Source organism: Delphinus delphis, chromosome 20, assembly GCF_949987515.2.
Source record: "Delphinus delphis chromosome 20, mDelDel1.2, whole genome shotgun sequence".
NCBI classification, from domain to species: domain Eukaryota; kingdom Metazoa; phylum Chordata; class Mammalia; order Artiodactyla; family Delphinidae; genus Delphinus; species Delphinus delphis.
Window position 1 is genome coordinate 16334373 of NC_082702.1, and position 19570 is coordinate 16353942.

Here is a 19570-nt window from a genome sequence, read left to right on the forward strand (position 1 = left end):
ACGCAAAGCCTTGCTTGTATCCTTGAGGTGGTTACATAAATTAGATCAGATGGGCCAAATACTTCTGGGTCGGAGATACACAGCAATGACATGGAAGAGAGAGATTTGATATTTGATCTTTCTGAAGATCAAGGTCCTAGCAGAGCTTCAAAGCAATCCTGTGATTGTTATTATTATTTTTCTAATATCTGCGTGGCTCCTTGGGGTGGGTGACAAGGTTAGTGGCAGCAGGAAGAGAAACAGGCTCACCGACCCCTGGCCAACAAAGGAGACTGACTGATGAGTGGCTGTTGAGTGGATCGCAATCTCCCAACCCCCTCCCCCCTCCAAGAGCAATGCTGTGCGCAGAGTCCAGAGTGGTCCCCTGGTCGACATCTTCCCAGCGGACAACCCGTTGGTTTTTACTGTCCAAACTTCCACCATGTCTCCTAGAATCAGGCTGCAGCCCCTCAGGTCTCCCAGGGCGGGGCCATGCCCTCTTCAGTCCCACCCAGAGCAAGGTCATGTCTGCTCAGACTGGCCCCCTCCCTGCCAGGGTGAGCTGTGTCCCCTCGGAACCCCCAGGACATGGTCATATCTGCCCAGAATCCCCCAGGTGGACCATGTTCTTTCAGAGTCCCCAGACTTCGTAAAACGCACATACAGTACATTTTTCAGCTAACAGCAACAAAGGGAATGTACAGCCCCATCCCCGTAACTCAATACGTTTCTAACAAAGCAACGTGTGGGTCAAGTCTCGAATTATATCTCCGATATGATGGGTAGAACGGTGCAGCAGCATGCAGACGTTTGGAAAAGCACATGGAGATGTAGGGCTGGGGCGTTCCTGATGGACAAAGTAATGGTGGGGATCACCAAATCCTAAGAGTTCGGTCCAGGGAGGGATGCTTGCAGCATTTTCTAAATGGGTATCTGTATGTTATTCAAAGGGGCTTTCCTGTGTCTTTTTATGTTTTAGGAAATTGCTTGGGGGCTTGTAGCTGATGAGCGACACATTTAATTTTTATCATTGAAAGTCATGGGAGGGACCCCCTGGCAGCCCAGTGGTCAAGACTCTGCGCTTCCAATGCAGGGGGCGTGGGTTCAATCCCTGATTGGGGAACTAAGGTCCCACATGCCCCACGGCGCAGCCAAAAAATAAAAAGAAAGAAAGAAAGAAAAGAAAGTCATGGGAAACAGGCACCTGCTGGGTGTTTTCCTGCAGAGCATCTGGTGTCCAGCAACACCTGGACAAGACTACTCCTTAACTTCCCGTATTTTAGGGGGCAGTAGTGCCCCCTGGTGGCCATTGGTGTCCCAGCAAGGTCTGCAGATGTTCTAGGGAACAGAGTGGGTCCCAGGGGAAACTGAGAACCACCTCCAGCCCAGATGACAAGATGAGGGTCTCAGGCTGTGCTCACAGGGCCTGGTGCTTCTGCCTCCTCCCTACAGGGCCCTGCTTCCCATGATGATCTACAGTGGATGTCTTGTTTTCACTGGGCATCTACAACCATTTTTTCTGGAAAGAGCAACCCACTTTCCTTTGGAGAACCCCTCACACTCAAGTCATGCAGTTCCTGAGGGTCAAACCTCCTCCCCACCCCATGCACAGGTGCACAGTGATTTGATAAGGGATGAGCATGTGACCCAAATCCGTCCAGGGAGAGCCAGGCCTGGGACTTTTTTGCTGTAGCTGATGGGAAAGAAGGATTCTTTTCCCACTGTGGCTGTTAAGTCATCCATGGCATATAAGAGTTTCGGTGGGTTGGGGGGACATCTCTGTCTCTGACTGTAGGGGAGCCTGCTTGGAAATGAAGCTGACACAGAAAAGCAGATGTGAGAGAGGAAGTGAGGCACAGCCCTGATGAAAAATATTCAGCAGCTGGATCCAGCAGTACCTGAAGCCAGACGCTCCAGAGCATTTCCAGTTAGGTGAACCAATTAAGATATTTTCTCTTAAGCCAGCGAGAACTGGAGGATCACACTCCCTGTCTGATGTTTGCCAGGCCCAACTGCTCTCTTCCAACCCCCCAAAATGTCCTCATTTGCTGCTTACATTTGCAAACTCAGAGACCACATTAATCAAAACCATCTTTATTATTTAAAGAGCATCCTGTCATCAGGGGCGCTAGATGGGACTCCCCAGACGGCAGAACAATATTTACATGGGGGTCAGAAGGGTGAGGCTCGGGTGGTCCCAGGGCTGAGTGGGCCCGCCACTGTGGAGGACCTTGGAGGGAGGGTATCCTTGGACCTGTGGGCTGGGCCCAAGAAGAAAAATGTTCCATCCCAGGGTGAACCCCATCATGTGGGCTGGAGCCACCTAGAGCAGCTTGGGCCCTGCAGGCGTGCACAGCGAGGAGAAGCCACAGGTCAGAGCTGGGTCACCATGCCGCTGGCTTCGGAGTGAGTCTGGGGAAAGACAACTAGGGGCTTCCAAGGTCTGAGAGGCTTCCCCCAAAGTCCCACAGCTGAACTCCCCTCCCCAGGAGCCCTTTGAAGGCTATCCGTTCCCTAGGGCACCCTCTTCTAAGCCTGAGCGCTGGTTTCTGGAAAACCCTGGCTCCCTTTCCCCCTCAGAGTCCCAAACCCTCCCACCCTCTGGCTCCCATCTGGGCCCAAATTTCACCTTTATGGCCTGGAAGATCCACTCCCGGAAGTCACTGACTTTGGTGTAGACGCCTGGCTTCTGGGCCAGGGCACAGCCGGTGCCCCAGCTCACGATGCCACACAGCCGCCAACGTGGCGTCCGAGAGATGCTGTCCTCACACACGAAGGGGCCACCGCTGTCGCCCTGGTGGGGGACGGAAGGCCTGGCTGGAAGCCAAGATGGCTAGCCGAGAGGCCCTCCTCGGATGACCGTGGGCTGTGGTCACAGAGCGCTCTGGCCCCGAGGTAGCGAGCCTGACCACCCACTGCCATGTGTCTCCACCCCTGGAGAGGCGGGGGCCCGGGCTGCCCCTCACCGTCCCTCACCTGGCAGGCATCAATGCCACCCTCAGGATAGCCGGCACAGAACATCTTGGGTTTGATCTGGTTCCCATAGAAGTCGGGGCCGTTGCAGACATCACTGCTGATTATGGGGACTCGGGCCTCCTGGAGTACCCCCGCCTGTTGGCCTGGGGGTGTGCAGGCAGGGCTGGACGAAGCTGGGGGGCATGCACACCCCCCTTCCTTCCTGGTGCCCACCCAGGCTCCTCAGTGTCCCTACACCCCTGGGCCATGAGGCCTTCAAGCAGGCCAACGGCCCTTCCCCAGCCCGGATCAGAGTCTCCCTTAACAGTGACTTCACAGGCAGAGGACGGAACTCACCGTAGTACTGCGTGTTGCCCCAGCCAGTCACGGTGCAGATCTTGCCGTCCACTAGAGCCTGCCCGGCAGCCGGGAGGCACACGGGCTGGATGTACTCTGTGAGACAGACCACGCTGGTCCCACCCCTGCCGGCCTGCCCCGCCTGGTACAGACCTCAGCCCAGCTGCCCCTGGTGCCCCCGGCCCACCCTTCCCTCTGTTCTTTTACAACAACAACAGCAGAAGTTGCCTTCTACTGAGAGCTCACTAGGTACCAGGCACCTTCCTGGGTGAGTTCCTTTAATATCCCATCAGCCCAGGGAGGTAGGAGCCATTAGTACCCCATTTAAAGAGGGGAAAATAAGGCCATGTCATTTGTCCAAAGCCTCAGAATGAGTCCGTGAGTCGATAGCAGAGCCAGAATTTGAACCCAGCTTGGCCCAATTTCCAAGCCTGTATTCTTAACCATGGCCCATGGGGCTGCCCCTGCCTAGAGGGTGCCTCTGTGAGAAACTTTACAAGGTACTATCTTGAGATGCTGGACTTCCACCTGTCGAAAAAATCATCATAATACACACACCAGTCCACCCTGTCCACAGTAAGAATGGCATCCCTGACACATGACTTCCTTGTGCAGTGCACAACCCACACCAGTGGTCCTGGCAGCCCTACCTGCTGCCTGCTGGTGACTTCACCTCCCTGAGCTCAGAGCTCTCAGGTGCAAAGTGGAAAGAATAATCATTTCCCCCCAGAGGTGTATAGTGAGACATCGGTGACGCGTTGAATAGCATGCCTGGCTAATAGGAAATGCTCACGTAACTAGCAATAGTAAAACACAGCGACAATGGCAATGATTGTTAATATTAACTGAGTGCTGACATTGCTGTAGGCTCTTGACTCAGATTAACCCTTTTCATCATTTCAATAACCCTCAGAAGTCATTTAACAGATGAGGGAAACTGAGGCATGGAGAGGTGAAGCCACGTGCTCAAGATCGCAGAGCTGGCAAGTACCTGACCCCAAAGCCCGTACCGTTACCCCTCAACCACGTGTCTCAAACCCAGGCCCCTCCCACCCCATCCACCTGTGCCCCGTGGATACCTCCCCACTTCAATCTTTTTAACCCTCTCACTCCATTCACTAAAGAGAAGGGTTTATTTTAAAGAGAAACATGCACACCATTGTAAAGCAATTATACTCCAGTAAAGATGTAAAAAATTAAAAAAAAGAGAAACATGTATTATTCAATACTCTGTAATGACTTATATGGGAATAGAATCTAAAAAAGAGTGGATATATGTGTAGGTATAACTGACTCACTTTGCTGCACGGCAGAAACTAACACAACATTGTAAAGCAACTATACTCCAAAAAAAAAATTAATTTAGAAACAAGAAAAGAAAAACATGTATCGTTCCCTTAAATGGAAAACCAGCATCATGGACCATTCAGAAGAAAAACAACCATAAAAATAAGAAAAATGCAAACCGAATAGTACTGACTTCCCTGGCAGCACAGCCAGGGGCTCACAGGCACTGATTCCAGCGCCGGGCAGCCTGGGCTCAAATCTTTGCCATTTGCCAGTTGTGGGAATTGGGGGCCTTATGTACCTTCTCTGTGTTGGGACCTTTCCCCTTGTGAAAAAACAGGATCATAAGAGAACCAACTCTCCCCGGGCTGTTGGGACAATGAAATGAGTGCATGCCTGGGACATGCTGAGGGCAGTGGCCACACACAGGAGGAACGTGCAGGTGTTGAAGTGCATCCTATCATCATTATTATTGTATTCTTTCATTATTATTATTGTCATCATACTGTTGCCTGCTGAAGGCACCATCATCGCTATTTTAACTTCGTTATCATCACCATTACTATTTTTTTAAATTTTTATCATTATTACTACTATTCCTGCTACAGAGTGGCCTTCTGAAATCTGAAGCCCACGGCCTGCCCTTAATCTAAAAGGCATGTGTAGATGAGGTATTAAAGACACCCTGGCACCCAAGTGAATCTCACTGAGAGCAAAGGAAATGCTCCAGAGAACTGTAACACGGATAACGCCTGACTTTCTGATTCATTCATGTACTTAAAATTTTTTCATTTCATTTTTTTGGGGGAGGGGCAGTAACGGCTCTTCTGAGATATAAGTCACATACCACACAATTCACCCACTTAAAGTGCCAAGTCAATGGTTTTTAGAGAGGTTTTAGATATAGGTACTAGCCTGCCTGGCAATAGGAAGGTGCAACCACCGTCACAGTTGATTTTAGGACATTTTCATCACCCCTTTTACCTGAGACCTCCCGACATCCCCATGCCCGCCCCCCCCCCCACCTCCTGGGGAACCACTAAGCTACTTTCTATCTCTACAGGTTTGCCAGTTCTGGATATTTCATAAGAATGGAATCATACAGTACGTAGCTCTTGGGCCCTGACTTCTTTCTTAGCACAGTGTTGTCCAGGGTCATCCACTGTGTACCATGAATCAGGACTTCATCCCTTTTTACGGCCTAGTATCGTTCCATTGTATGGATCTAGCATGTTTGGTTTACCCATGTGTCAGATGGTAGACGTCTGGGTTGTTTCCATCTTTTGGGATAATGCTGGTCTGAACACTCGTGCCCCAGTTTTGGTGTAGCTATGTGTTTTCATTTCTTTGGGGTACGTACCTAGGAGTGGAATTGCCGGGCCAAATCGTAACTCTGTGTTAAACTGCTTGAGGAATCGCCATATGGCTTTCCAAAGTGGCTGTACCCGTTGTCCCCATCTAATGAATGCCTAGTTTGTGCCCTTCAAGATCGTTTCCCTCATCACCATGGATTCCTATGCCCTAGCCCCCTCCTCTGTCCTCCTGGCCCCTGGTGTCCCCAGGCCAAGGAACAGCCCCAGACTTACCTGTGAGGGGCAGGGAGCTGGACAGGTGGACCAGGGCAATGTCATTGCTGTTCTCCTCGCTGTTGGGGTCTCGAAAGGGGAGATAGCCCCCGTGGTAGATTACTGCCTGCACCCCCAGCTGCACGCCATGGGGTGAGGTCTGGGCCACGGCACCAGCAAACACTCGCCATCGGGACAGGACCCGGTTCCGCCTACCAGGGGCAGGAGGGGAGGGTGGCAGCCTGCTTGGGCACAGCCTCCCCGACCCCGCCGCTCCCCAGCCTCCCCCCTCAGCGCCATGGGAGACACTCACTCAGGGAAGCAGTGGGCGGCTGTCAGCACCCAGTCTCTGGAGAGCAGGGACCCCCCACAGAGGTGTGCTCCATCGTAGCGAAGACTGACTTGCCACGGCCACCTGCCCAAGCTGGTGTCCTGGCCACCCACGATGCGATCGACGGGCAGCTTCCTATGGCCACAGTCTGTGGGAGAGGGGGCAGTCAGGGGCAGTGGGAGGCCTGGACCCCCTGCCTTAGGGGGTCTGAGAGGTCATGCGCCACTCTGAGAAGAGTGAGTGGACACGATCCTAACCTGAGGGGTCTGAGGGACGTGGCTCCACCCTGGGGGAGGGTGTCTGAGGAGACACAGCCCCCTCCTTGGGGACCTAGAGGGACATGGCTCCACCAGGAGGGGAGGGAGATCTGAGAAGACACAGCCCCATCCTTGCAGGATCTAAGAGGATAAGGCCTGCCTGGGGGTGTCTAATGGGACGTGGCCCTGCCCTCGGGGGGGTCTCAGAAGAAGACTCTGAGTTTCAGGGTCTCACCTTGGCAGATGGTAGCTAGGAAACGACCCCTGGGACAGTCGCTGTGGGAGAGACAGGGATGGGGACACAGGGGGAGACAAAAAGAGAGGCCAATTAAGAGGCAAGAAAGGCACACTGGGGGAGCAGGGGTGTGCGTGCCGGGGGCGGTGCGCGCCCTGCCTGCCCGCCGCCCTCCTCACCACACGGAAAGGACCTCGAGCAGCCTCCGGGCATGCGGCAGCCTCCCCTCGTCCACGCAGAAGAAGCCCGACGTGCCGTTGGCGCCCGCTGTCCGCACATCCAGCTCCGAGTGGGCCAGCGCCCTGGGCGGGGCAGGGGTCAGGCCTGCAGCCCCGCCCCCCAGCCCCCCACCCCCAGGGGCACCCCGGTACCTGAGGAAGCCCATCTCCTCGCAGCTGAGCCCCGCCACCCTGGCGTTGGAGCGCGAGGAGCACAGCAGGCGCCACGTGCCCTCCGTCTGGTCAAACACCGTGAGCCGAGCGTCGGCCGGGCCGGCCTGCACTGCAGGGTGACAGGACCGCCGCCTGGTCGCCTTCCTGCCCGAGCCCTCCCGGCCTCTTCTCCGACCCCGTGGATCTAGTCCTGAGTCCTGGCAGGCCCGATGGCAGCACCCCGGGCCCCCCACATTTGCGACTGCGTCTGGAAGGGCCCATGACTCAAGTTGAACCAAAGATCGGGGTCTCTGGGACTCTGGCTGCCCCGCCAGGGGGAACCAGGGGGCTTCCTCCTACCACTGGGGTTCCTAAGCTGGTTGCCCATGAGCTGCAAATCTGGAATTCTGCCAGGAGATTTGGGACGAGGGAAACTGTTTTAACCAAGCTCCCAGGAGAATGGCACGTGAGGCTGGGTCTGCCTGGGCCCATCTTCGCCCCAAGGAGGGGAAAAATGAGCCAATGTGGAGGAGAGTCAACAGATTTCTGATAACACTTTTAAAGCCCCTGATGGAGTCAGGCTTGAAGAACCCCCAGAACTGTTGCTTAAGTGAGTCAGTAATTTCCCTTTTTATTTAGCCAGTTTCTTAGATTTTCCTTTCGTCTTTTGCAGCCTGAAGACCCTTGACTAATACATCACAGTGCCAAAATATTTAAATAGATTTCCTATAATCTTAAAAAAAAAGAGAGAGAATAGCTATCTTTTTCTGCAGGACTTGTCAGAGCCTTGAATACACACTAAATTGCATGATAATTCTCCAAGCAGAGGATGCAGTATTCATTCATTCATTCAACAAGTGTTAACTAGACACATACTCCATGCCCAGTCCTGTGTGGGGTGATGCCGGGGGACATAAAGATGACCAAGACAGCCCTGGGCTGTGCCCTCACCAACCAAAGTCCACCAATGGGGGAGACAGACAGCTGTAAAAAAATCACCCAACCAAACACAGCATCACAAACTCTGAGAAGAGGTAGGGCGGAGATACACAGGAAGACTGGAGAGAGCTTATGGGGGATTCCTCCTGCCTGGGGCTTTACTGTGTTGAGAAGTGATGCTCCCCTCAGCCCCTCATAGGCTGCTCCTCACATGGTCAGAGGACCCTTGTCCACACCTAAGCCAGGTCACAGCCCTTAGCCGTATTTATTTACATTTAGCAAACACTCAGTATGTGCCAGGCTCTATTTTGGGCAATGAACAGATCAGACAAAACCCCCAGCTCTGAGGAGCTCAAAGGCCAATAGGTGAGATGCATAACCAACAGGACAGAGAGGTTAAATAGACGGTGTGTCACAAAAGAAGGCGCCAGGGAGGTAAATCGAGCTTGACCGAGGCAGGGGAGTGCCGGCATTGAGGGGAGGGGAGGTTGCACTTTCCAACAGGTGGGAGGGAAAGCTGCAAAAGATGCGAAGGAGGTAAGAGGCCGGGGGAGGGAACAGAGAACCAGGCCAAAGGAACTGCCAAGTGCAAAGATCCCAAGGTGGTGGAATGGGGGGCGGGGAGACACGGGGGATGTTTAAGGAACAGCAAGGAGGCTGGAGCAGAGTGAGCTAGGGGAGGGGAGATGGGAGACAAGACTGGATTGACACTAGGACTTTGGCTTTTACCAGGAGTGAGATGCAGCCAGAGGAGGGCTCTGAGCCAGGAGGGCCCTGATCTGACTCAGGGGTTCACAGGCTCCCTCTGGTTGTGTGTGGGGAGCAGACTGTAGGGGCGGGATGGGAGCAGGGAGACCAGGGAGGAGGCTGTGTGATGGTCTAGGAGGGAGAGGATGGAGGCTGGGCCAGGGTCGGGGCAGTGAGGGGTGGGGGGGAACAGAGTTTAGATTTAGGATAGATTCTGTGGGTGGAGCCCACAGGGTCTGCTGAGGTTGGATGTGGGTGTGAGGGAAAGAGGGTCTGAGGGCAATTCCAGGGTGTTTGGCCTGAGCCGCCAGAAGGATGGAGCTGCCACTGACTGAGATGGGGAAGGTGGGGAGGAGTAAGCCTGGGGAAAGATCGGCTGTGCACCCCTTTTCTCCTGAGCCTCCTGCATGGCTGGTGTTCTGAGAGCACATTCTGGGAATGTGAATCTGGTGCAAACTCAATTTTGCATCCTCGTAGGAAGAACTTGGTGAGGCCACACCCAAGCTGAGCAGTCTTCCCACAGCCCCACAGATCTGGACGAGGGGAGGCAGGACTTCCAGGGAAAACCCTATCCTGCTGAGGACAGAGAAAGGCAAACAGAGGATGTGCATTCAGGCCCGAGGGACTCCAAACCCCAAGCTTTTAACGTTGCCCTAGACAGCCTCTCAAGGGGCTTCCCTCCTGAGGGTTAAACAATAATGGCACAGTAATAATAACACTTGTCTATGTTTCCTGGGGATGTCAGTGGGCTGACCCCATGCTATGTGTCATATCTGGGGGGTTCTTTGAATCCCACCACCATCCTGGAAGGTAGAGACCATTTCTATGCCCATCTTGCAGATGGGGAAACTGAACCTTGGAGAGGCTATACTTGCCCGGGGGAATATAGCTAAGAACCTGCAAAGCCAGGATTTGAACCCAGGCCTGCCTATCTGCATACTCCCTGCTCCTTCTGTGGCTCTCACATGGACCCTTACCTGTCCCCACCCTAAATATACTCACCCACAGCCTGAACTAGGAGCTTCCTGGCTGGCTCGCCTTAGTCACGGCCTCCAGGTGGGGGCCCAGGGATGCCTGGTACCTCTGCTGGGGGGTGCCCACCACCCGCTGAGTCCCCAGACCAAGACTTCGGGTCTGAAACACCAACTGTGGGTGGGAGTGAATTCTTATTTTTAAATGACTTCTCAGTGCTCTAGGAATGTGATTTCCAGAAAGTGTGAGGTTTTAGGAAAAAATTATCACGTTATGGATGGATTTGGAGGGAGGGGGAGGGAGGGAGGAGGGAATGTCAAATGCCCCCTCCAAGTATTTTTAAAACTATATTCTGTGCCACTGTTTCTCACTTCTAAACTCTTTATTCTTGTTTGTATTATTTTAAGCAATGCAAAAAGTATGTTCTGGGTCACCTGGTTTGCTCAAAAAATTGTCTGATATACTTAGAGGTGTGAAAATCCCAGAAAAGTGAGGTGGGGATATCATTTCTGGGTTGTTTTTGTTTGTTCATTTTGTAATTTCCCAACGTTTTTGAAAAACCCGAGTATAATGGAAGGGCACGGTGCTGGCGTTGGCCAGAGCCAGGTCTGAATCGTGGCCTAATTACTTTCCAGCTGGAGGCCCAGGACAAGTTGGCTCATGTCGGCGATCTGTCCTCATGCTTATTCATTAAGCAAAGGTTTCCTGAGCACCTACTACGTGCTGGACACTGTCTGGGGCAGTAAACAAAATGCCCCTGCCCTCCTGAAATTCACCAGGAGTAAAGCATGAACTTCAAGTGTGAGGAGGGTTTTACCAGGGGCAGCAGGATGGCTGTGGGGAGCGGGGTGGGGGGTGGGGGGGCAGTGTGGAGCCTGGGGGCAGAAAGGCCCTGCTCAGGAATGTTACAGCCTGAAGCCTGAGACACAAAAGCCCATGTTAACCAAGTTGGCTGAGAGTCAAGTGTTGCACGGATCATTAACTCCTCAAATTCTCACTCCCAGTTTCCAAATGAGGACTCTGAGAACCAGAGAGGGCAGGACAGGTGCGAGCCTCAGCCCAGCAGGGATGGTGCAAGATCCTGAAACCTGCCTCGGGGTGTGAGCGGGAAAGAAGGTGCTGCGGGGAGGGTCCTTCGAGGGCGTGAGAGCTGCCAGTGCGTTGGAGCATGAAGGGCACCGGAAGCAAGCATCAGGTGAGGATGGAGAGGGGCCCACACCCTAGGAGCCTCGGAGCCTGGCTCCTTTTAGCCCAGTGGCAGTAGCGAGCTTCCGGCAAGTGCATGACCCTCTGCCCTGCCATTTGTTCAATGTGCGGACTTGGACAAGTCAGTTCACTTCACTGGGCCTCAGTTTCCCCATCTGCAAAATGGGGATGATGATAATGGCCCCGACTTCACAGGGCTCTTGTGCAAAGGCTGCAGCCAGGGCCTGGCGTGTGTTAGCCGTCACTATGGCAACTCACTTGGCCATTTCCTGAGAAACAATAGAGTATAGTAGTTCTACCCAAGAGCTGGATCCAGGCTGCCTGGTTCCCATCCCAGTGACCTGAGGCAAGTCACTTGGTCTTTCCAAGCCTTATTTCCCCATATTAAAATGGGCTGTGGGGAGGATTTAATGAATCAGTACCTGCAAAGCCCTGAGGCCTGTGCCTGGCACGCGTAAACGCTCTCTAAGTGTCAACTGTGGTGGTTGACCTTGATGGTGGCTTTCCTTGTCTAGATGCTCGTTTCTGCTCTTAATGTGAGCTGAGTCCTTTACGGAACTACATGAGGCTTGTGGGAGTGAAAAATGCATCCCATCACCCGACTTCCCCATTCTTCCTGCTGCCCTGAGCCACAGAACGGCAGCTTGGAGTTGGCATCTGGGAAGATTCATTCATTCCACAGTGCGTTTCCGCATCTATTTGTGTGGCCACCTGCATGCAGATACCTCCCTACCAGTCCAGTCAAAGAGCTATTCGTGGCCCCATCATTTACCAGCTGCATGTCCTCTCTGGTCCTCACTTTGCACATCTGTAAATGGGGATGCTAACAGCAGCTACCTCCAAGGAGAGCTAGAAAAAGGTTGGCTGAATTCATACAGTACCTCTCAAACAGGTTTTGACCACGTTCCGCAATAAGAAACACATTTTTCCATTATGATGTAGCCTTGAACGTCTGTTTTCTGGGGTGAACTGTGGCATTGCTCTAAGCCTCAGTTTCCCCATCTGTAATATGGAGAGAATAACGGTCCCACCCTCATAAAACCCAAAGAAAAGCTTAACAGAACTTCTTCTTACTGAGAGAGATGCACTCTGATTTTTTTAATCTATTTCATACTTTTTAAAGTGTGGTTTTCAGCTCACTAATTTCATGATGCACTAACGGGTAACACATTTAGAGTCTGAAAAACACTGGGTTAGACAAGTGAAGTGTTTAGAGCAACAGTACGAGTTCATTCAAAAAAATCCTTTCATTGAGTTCCCACCAGGTACGGGCTTCCTCCAGGGCTCCCCAGAGGGTCTCAGCACGCTCTACTCACCTGGATACAGCGGCTCTTGATCACTCCTGAGTAGAACGGTCACTGCAGAGAAGGCAGAGGTGAGGGCAGGTAGGCTGGGAACTGCAGGGGGCAGGGGAGGGTAGAGGCGCAGGGGTCCGTCCACTCTCACCAATGGCCCAGGACGCTGCCCCGATGCCTGTCAGGAACAGCACGGTCCCCACAGTGAGAGCTGCCACCTTGGGTCCAGAGCAGCATGGCACAGTCCGGCCACCTGCAATAGACACCATGCTGGGGCCACAGCCAGGTCTGTCCTCATTGTGGCAGGATCTGAACACGGGGCCAGCTCTGGCCTGCCCCCAGGCCAACTTCGCACGCCTGAGCCTGCCCTGCCCTGGGCCCAGTTTCCTGGGGTGAACAGTTGGCAGGGCCGTCCCTCCCCTGCGGCGAGGACAACCAGGTGTCCAGCCCCCCAAGGGTTCCAGCTGGGAAGAGCCGTGGCTGGGACAGCTTCCGCCCTCCCTGCCTATATTCCTGGCACTTAAGGGATTTCTCCTCCCCTATGACGCTGCGCTTCTGTATTTCCTTCATCACGTTGTGCCGTCTTTTCTTGAACGTCTCACTTCTGCTAACTTTCCCAGAGGTTCTTGGAGCCTCTTGGGGGCTGTGACCCCTGACCTTTGCCCTCTTGGCAACTCTCTTCCCTGCTGTTTGGCATTTCCTCACTGCCTCACTTCTCTCTGCTATACCAGACCCTCTGCCCCTGGGAACCCCCCAAAACCAGAACTCTCCCAGAGGACCCAGCTCCAAGGTCAAATTTGCCCCTGGAGGTTGAGAACCTACATTTGGAAATTTGCCAGCCTCACTTAAAGATATTGGCCTTGGACTTCCCTGGCGGTCCAGTGGTTAAGACTCCGCACTTCCACTGCAGGGGGCAACAGGTTCGATCCCTGGTCTGGGAACTAAGATCCTGCAATGCCGCGTGGCGTGGCCAAAAAATATATATATATATATTGACCTTACCCATTCCTATGTGGGACCTTGGGCAGGTGGTGTCACCTCTTTGAGCCTCAGCTTCCTCATCTATTTAATGGGCATCCACCTAGCACACACCTCTAAGTATAATGTTTTAAAGTGCTTTTAAATAATAATAATAAAAACCATACTCTTATCACATGCTTTATGTGCCAAGCACTGCTCTGAACGCATTAACTTATTCAGTCCTCATCTAAGTTATGATTCCCATTTTTCAGACAGGGAAAACTGAGGCTCAGAGAAGTGGAGTCACCTGCCCAAGGTGACTCAGCCAGGAAGAGGCAGTGCTGAGTCCTGAACCCTGGGGTCCAAGTGTATAACCACTAAGCCATGCTACCCCTCCCTGTGCTATAGTGGCTGGCATATAGCAAGTTCTCAATAAATGCTTTTATTTATTTATTTATTTTTCATTTTTTATTGGTCAATAAATGCCTTTAAATCATTAGAGCTGTGTGGTCCTGGGCAACTCCCTTCACCTCTCTGGGCCTCAGTTTTCTCATCAGTAAAAGGAGACTTTATTCATTCATTGTCCTATTGAACATCCACTGTGCACCTGGCACTATTCTAGGCTCTGGAGACACATCCCAAAACAAGACGGATGAGATGTTGGTTCTCATGGAGCTCACATTCCCATGTGTGTAAAGTGAGGGGAAAACCAAAACAAGTAAACAAGTAAATGAACTTGATAATCTCCAGATCGTGGCAAAGTCTATGAAGAAAATGATGTGGGTTGGGGGTGGCAGTGTTCTGTGGGGTGTTCAGGAAGGGCCTCCCCAAGAAGTGACTTTTGAGCGGAGACCTGAGGGGTGAGACCAGCCAAGCAAAGACCTCTCATGGAAGGGCACAGTAGGCAGAGGGAACAGCACAGGCAAAGTCCTTGAGGCAAGAATAAGCATGGTGGGTTAGAGGGCAAGAGAGGCCACTGATGTGGCCAGAATGGCATGAGCTTGGGGAAGGCAGTGGGACCAAGGCTGGGGCCAGCTGGGGAGGGCTGGCAGCCCCCAGACAAGAGGGATTTTATTCCCAGTGCAACAGGGGCCCTGGGGCTGAAAAGCCAACCCTTTTGCTGGAGATCAGGAGAACCAAAGGGAAAAGGCAGCTGAAAGCTTTTGCTGGGCCTGGCATGCACCCGACTGCCCTTGGCATCTGCAAGGCCCTCCCAGGGCTGCAGGACCTCCCAGCTTTGCCATCTGTGTCGTGGCAGTACGGCTGATGGGCACAGGGCCAGGCCAGCACCCGGAATGGAGCAGGGAGCAGTCCAGCACCTTCCTGGGATGCCTATTGTCTGAGTGTCTTAAGAATTTGAGAGCCCAGCCATTCCCGGCAACGTGCTCCTCCCTCCAAAGAGGCCCCAGTGGACCGGGCCAGCCCAGCCCTGGCTGGCTGACCCCTTCCTGTCTCCCTGAGGAGAGAGGTCCCCACCTCCACCCCCAACCATCTTCCTGGTTCCAGTGGGAGGTCTTGGCTCTGCTAGCCGTCAGGCTTGTCCTGGTTCCTTTCTGTTCAGATGTGCCTGCAGAGCTTTGGGCCACTCACAGCCCAGCCCAGAGGCTTTGGCACGTCTGCTGGGGCAGGAAGCACTGCCACCCTGTGTCTCTTAAGGTGAGAGGCAAAACTTGCTTTCATGCCTTCTGGTTCAGGGGACTTCGGGCAACCCCCAAACAGGTGCCTCTGGTGGGACAGGAAGCATCCTCGCTCTGGGTCCCTGGTGTGAGAGGCATTCTCACTGCATATCTTTGCTGAGGCAGGAAAGCGTCCTCACTGTGCGAGAGGCAGCAGCATCCTTGCGTGATTCCTCAGGGGCGAAAGGGCTGGGTAAGCCAGGACCCCCGAGCTTCCCCCTGAGGCTCTGCTCTCTGTTCCTCCAAGGGTGCTAGGCTGCCCTTGTCTTGTCACAGGACAGTGCTTCTGTCCCCACCATTTGGCTGCAAAACCCTCCCAAGTGACATCTTTGGCTCCTTGTCTCTGAAACTCCATTCAATCTACAGCTCCGTGTCTGTCTTCATTGTACACAACTCCAGCTTCCTGAACAGAAGTCTCTCCCCGTCTGATTTCTGGGACACCGCCCGTGCCCGATTCTGATTCTCCCCCTACTTCTCCATCTCCTCCACACACTCCCTGAAATCTGGGGTCCCCAGGGCGGCCATGGCCTCCTCCCCCTCATGCCTCCCCACTCCCGTCTGTCTTACACACCTCCACAGCCTGTGTCCCTTTTCTGTCCCCAGCCCTGGACTCTCCTTTGTCCTAGATCGGGGGTCCTGCAGTCTCTTAGATGCCTCCCACTTGAATCCCCAAGGTCCTTCACACCTCCCAGGTCCCATACTGGCCTCAACATCTCCCCAAATCCCCAGGTCCCGTCTCAGAGGCCCTCATCCTCAGGAATGTCCCTCATCTGCAGGACGCCTCCCTCCCACCTCAGCTACAGGCCTCCTAAGTGTCTCCCGCCCACTCTCTCCTTCCCTGCTCCCACCCCATCCAACCCCTGGGCTCAGTCTCTCCTTCTGGCCCAGCCTCCACATAGAACCCCAGGGAATCTTCCTAAACACCAAATCCAACCTGTCCCTACCCTCCATGACTCCCCAATGCTCCCCAGGACAGAGTCTAAAGCCCTCAGCCCGTGGTACCAGCCCCTCTGGGATGTCAGCATGGCTATTAGAGATTTGGGGGTTGAACATGCTTTCCTAAATTCCCACACAGCCATATGGGTCCTTATCAGACAACTGATAAGCCGGTCCAAAAAGCAACCAAAACGACAGGACTTATAAAACAAAGAATACCCACCAGCGCCACCTTGTGGAGAGACCCGGCACTGCCCAGTCATGGGCCAGCTTCTCACCAAAAAGAGTCCTAACGGATCTCAATCACCCTCCCAGCTACATTTCCAACTTTACCGACAGAAATACGAAATTAGCTACGTGCCACTGCACACCGGGCAGATTGTCACCCCGGCTGTTAGCCTTGCTCTTCCCTCTGCCTGGCACACCTACCTACTCCCTCCTCATCCTGAATGTCAACTCAGATATCACCTCCTCTGATTCTAAGTCTCCAGGAAGCACCAAACCTCGCCTTAGGTGTACTTCAACAGCAGAATGGGGCTTCCCTGGTGGTGCAACGGTTAAGAATCCGCCTGCCAATGCAGGGGACACAGGTTCCATCCCTGGTCCGGGAAGATCCCATGTGCCGCGGAGTAACTAAGTCCATGCACCACAACTACTGAGCCTGAGCTCAAGAGCCCACGAGCCAAAACTACTGAGCCCGTGTGCCACAACTACTGAAGCCCGCACGCTTACAGACCACGCTCCGCAACAAGAGAAGCCCGAGCACCGCAACAAAGTGTAGCCCCCACTCGCTGCAACTGGAGAAATCCCGCGCGCAGCAACAAAGACCCAACGCAGCCCAAAATAAATAAATAAATAGATTTATTTATTTATTTGTTAAAAACCCAGCAGAATGGTAACACAAACATTAGCACAACTGCAGCCACAATGGTTCTCAGAAGCTACACCGACCTTAGCCCTGTCCTAACCCCATCCTGCAGTTTCCTAAAATCCTTGCAACTGTTAATGAGGAAGGTGTCATTATCACCATCCCCAATTTACAGATGAGGAAAGGAGGCCCAGAGAGGTGCAGCCACCCACCCGGGGTCACCCAGCAAGTAACCACAACGCCAGAACTTTTCAGCATTCGTGTCTAGGTTTGAAACGACAGCAGGACTCCCCTCCAGGGCCAGGCCCGAGCTGCCTGGGGATGCACTGAAGCCCACTGTGCCTCGGTTCTCTCTGTCCCCAGGCCAGTCTCTGGCCATCCTTCAGCACATGCTCTGCTTTTCATCCCTGGTTCATTCACCCGTAGGCCCCAGGCCTGGTGAGATCCCTTCGGCGGGCTCCAGGAAGGAATGGTTCCAAAGGTGCAGGGCTCTGCTGCCCACCTGCTCCGCAAGGGCACAAGCACCTTCTCCTGAGCCACTGGGAGCCTGGATTTACTCCGGGCCACAGCTGAATGATTTGGGCTCTGATTTGCTAGCTGTGCTGAGACCCAAAGAGGCCAGTAATCTACACCCATCATTTCCGCCAGCACATTCAGGGCTTCCTGCCTATCACGGCATGTAAATCCTCACACCATCCTCTGAGGTGGGCACTAGTACTGTCTCCATTTTACAGAGGAAGAAACGAGGCCCAGAGAGGGTAAGTCACCTGCCCAGGGCCTCACAGCTAGAAAGTGATACTGCCTGGGACCAAACCCAGCTAGCCTGGTTCCAGGAAGAAGAGAGGGAGTCGGCCCCAGCTGGGGAGCGTGGAAAGGAAAGGCCACCCCTAACTGGGCCCTTCCAGCTGGCTCCCAAGTGTGGACCAGGGTAAGAAGGAGCCAGGGTGTCTGGAGCCCCTGCCAGGGGCTTCCATGAGCCCTCGAGTGCCCGCCACTCTGAGGATGTGGTTTCTCCCCACCATCCCTGGAGCAGTTTCTCTGTTGTCTCTCCCCTTTCCATCCATCCGGACCGAGTCCAAAGTCCTCCCTCTGCTGTTTTGCCCACAGTGTGAGGAGGTGGCAGGAATGTCTGGAATCGGTGGGGGTCTTGGGTCCCAGGACTCCAAGTTGGCCGACCTCTTCCACGACAGCTCTGGTGCACCGCATCTGTCTTACACGCTGAGCCCCATGCGGGTGCCTTGTGTGTGTTACGTGCTCCCAACAACCTCACGTAGGCAGGCAGGTAGGTGGGTAGGGAGGTAGGGAGGTAGGTAGGCGGGTAGCATTAGAATCCGTGCTTGACCCAGGGGGGAAATGAAGCCCAGAGAGACGACGACACTTTCACAAGGTGGCACAGCAAAAAAGTGGCAGAAGCCAATTCGAATGCAAGCCTGTGTATTTGACTCCGGAGTCTGTGTCCTTAACTGTGATAGCTAGTCTCCCTGCCTTGGCCCCAAGTAGAGGACAGGTCCAGGGATAGCTGAGAGATCACTGGGGGATGAGGGGAAACTGAGGCAAGGAGCCAGGAAGGTCATATGGGGTGGCAGGGAGGCAGGTGGTGCCACAGCCCCACAGAAAATTTGGTTAATAGTTAATCAGGTAGAGGAGACTTCAGAAGCGGGTGGGGATGGGCCCCAGGAGGGGTGCCAGAGAGAGGGGGCTCCAAGGGGGTGGAGGGCTGGGAAGGAAGCACAGAAGGAAGGGCGCCAGGCAGAGCCAAAGTTGGGGCTCAGGGAAAGGGGGACTCACCCTCCTTCTCCGCCATGTCACGGCCTCTAGTTAATGATTCCCCGGCTGACCTCCTGGGCCGGGGCGGGACCTGTGGGGAGATGAACGGGGGGAGGCAGGGCCTGGGGGAGCCCAGGCCAGCCCCTGTGCCCCCAGTCCCAGGCGCCCATCCAGGGAGGCTGAGGGACTGGGCCCCGGCCAGAGCACGCCATGATCACGGACACAGACTGGGCTGGGTTCAAGGATGGGGTCAGTGTGTGACCAGCGGCCAGGGGGATGCCTGGATTTGCAGGCCTGGGGGACCCCATACGCCTGGGCCTGGGTGAGGAGGAGACTAGGGCTCTGAACTCCTGGGTCTGAAGGAGGAGAGCTGGGGCCTCAACTCCTGGGTCCTGGGGAAAGAGGTTTGGGGGCCAGCCCTCCTTCGGAGGAGGGACACAGGGGCCTGGATTCCGGGGTCTGAGGGAGGAGGAGACCGGGGCCGATCTTGGAGTCTGAAGAACAGGGGGCTGGGACTCTGAGGTCCTTGGGGAGAAGCCTGACAGCCCACCCTCCGGGTCCCTGGGAGTCCTTCTACTGGGAGCTGAGCATTAGGGCGGGTTTGGGTGAGGGGGCCCACGTCCTGGGGACTGGAACTGAGGACCCTGGTCCTTACCCTGGGGTCCGGCAGGTGGGGGCGGAGCTGAGAGATGGTGCCGGTTTAGGGTCAGTCTCCAGGCCTGGGCAGGAGCATGGTGGCCCCTCAGCAGCGGCGGCCCCAGAGGCAGCGGCGGCGGTGGCGCGGGGCCTGCTAGGCCTGGCTGCCTCACCTGAGGAGGAGGGGGCTGGGCGAGAGGCGGGGGAAGGGGCGGGGAGGGGCCGGGCAAA

General features: G+C 54.4%; 1 protein-coding gene across 3 annotated transcripts; it reads right to left on the minus strand.

Moving 5' to 3' along the window:
- Nucleotides 1–2057: 2057 nt before the first annotated feature.
- HPN (hepsin) lies at nucleotides 2058–19525 on the minus strand. 3 transcript variants are annotated; one of them, XM_059999443.2, is made up of 13 exons: nucleotides 19359–19523; nucleotides 18725–18794; nucleotides 12648–12749; nucleotides 12518–12559; nucleotides 7338–7467; nucleotides 7146–7268; nucleotides 6967–7007; nucleotides 6457–6622; nucleotides 6165–6355; nucleotides 3292–3387; nucleotides 2956–3098; nucleotides 2609–2773; nucleotides 2058–2319 (listed from the first exon to the last, which is right to left on the minus strand). In XM_059999443.2, exons 2-13 carry the CDS (start codon nucleotides 18738–18740, stop codon nucleotides 2284–2286), a joined length of 1251 nt encoding a protein of 416 aa, XP_059855426.1. In that variant the 5' UTR covers nucleotides 18741–18794; nucleotides 19359–19523; the 3' UTR covers nucleotides 2058–2283. The 3 variants fall into 3 exon arrangements, with proteins under 3 accessions (XP_059855426.1, XP_059855425.1, XP_059855424.1); XM_059999442.2 differs by having other exon boundaries at nucleotides 2058–2391; nucleotides 19359–19520; XM_059999441.2 differs by lacking the exon at nucleotides 2058–2319 and having other exon boundaries at nucleotides 2408–2773; nucleotides 19359–19525.
- Nucleotides 19526–19570: the final 45 nt, after the last annotated feature.

What these genes read in the sequence shown, in the direction of transcription:
- HPN (XM_059999441.2), bottom strand. An exon ending in CTCGAGGTCCTTTCCGTGTG is followed by an intron (nt 7,008 to 7,145) that starts GTGAGGAGGGCG and finishes TCTCTCCCACAG; the next exon opens with CGACTGTCCCAGGGGTCGTT. An exon ending in GGGCAACACGCAGTACTACG is followed by an intron (nt 3,099 to 3,291) that starts GTGAGTTCCGTC and finishes GCACACCCCCAG; the next exon opens with GCCAACAGGCGGGGGTACTC.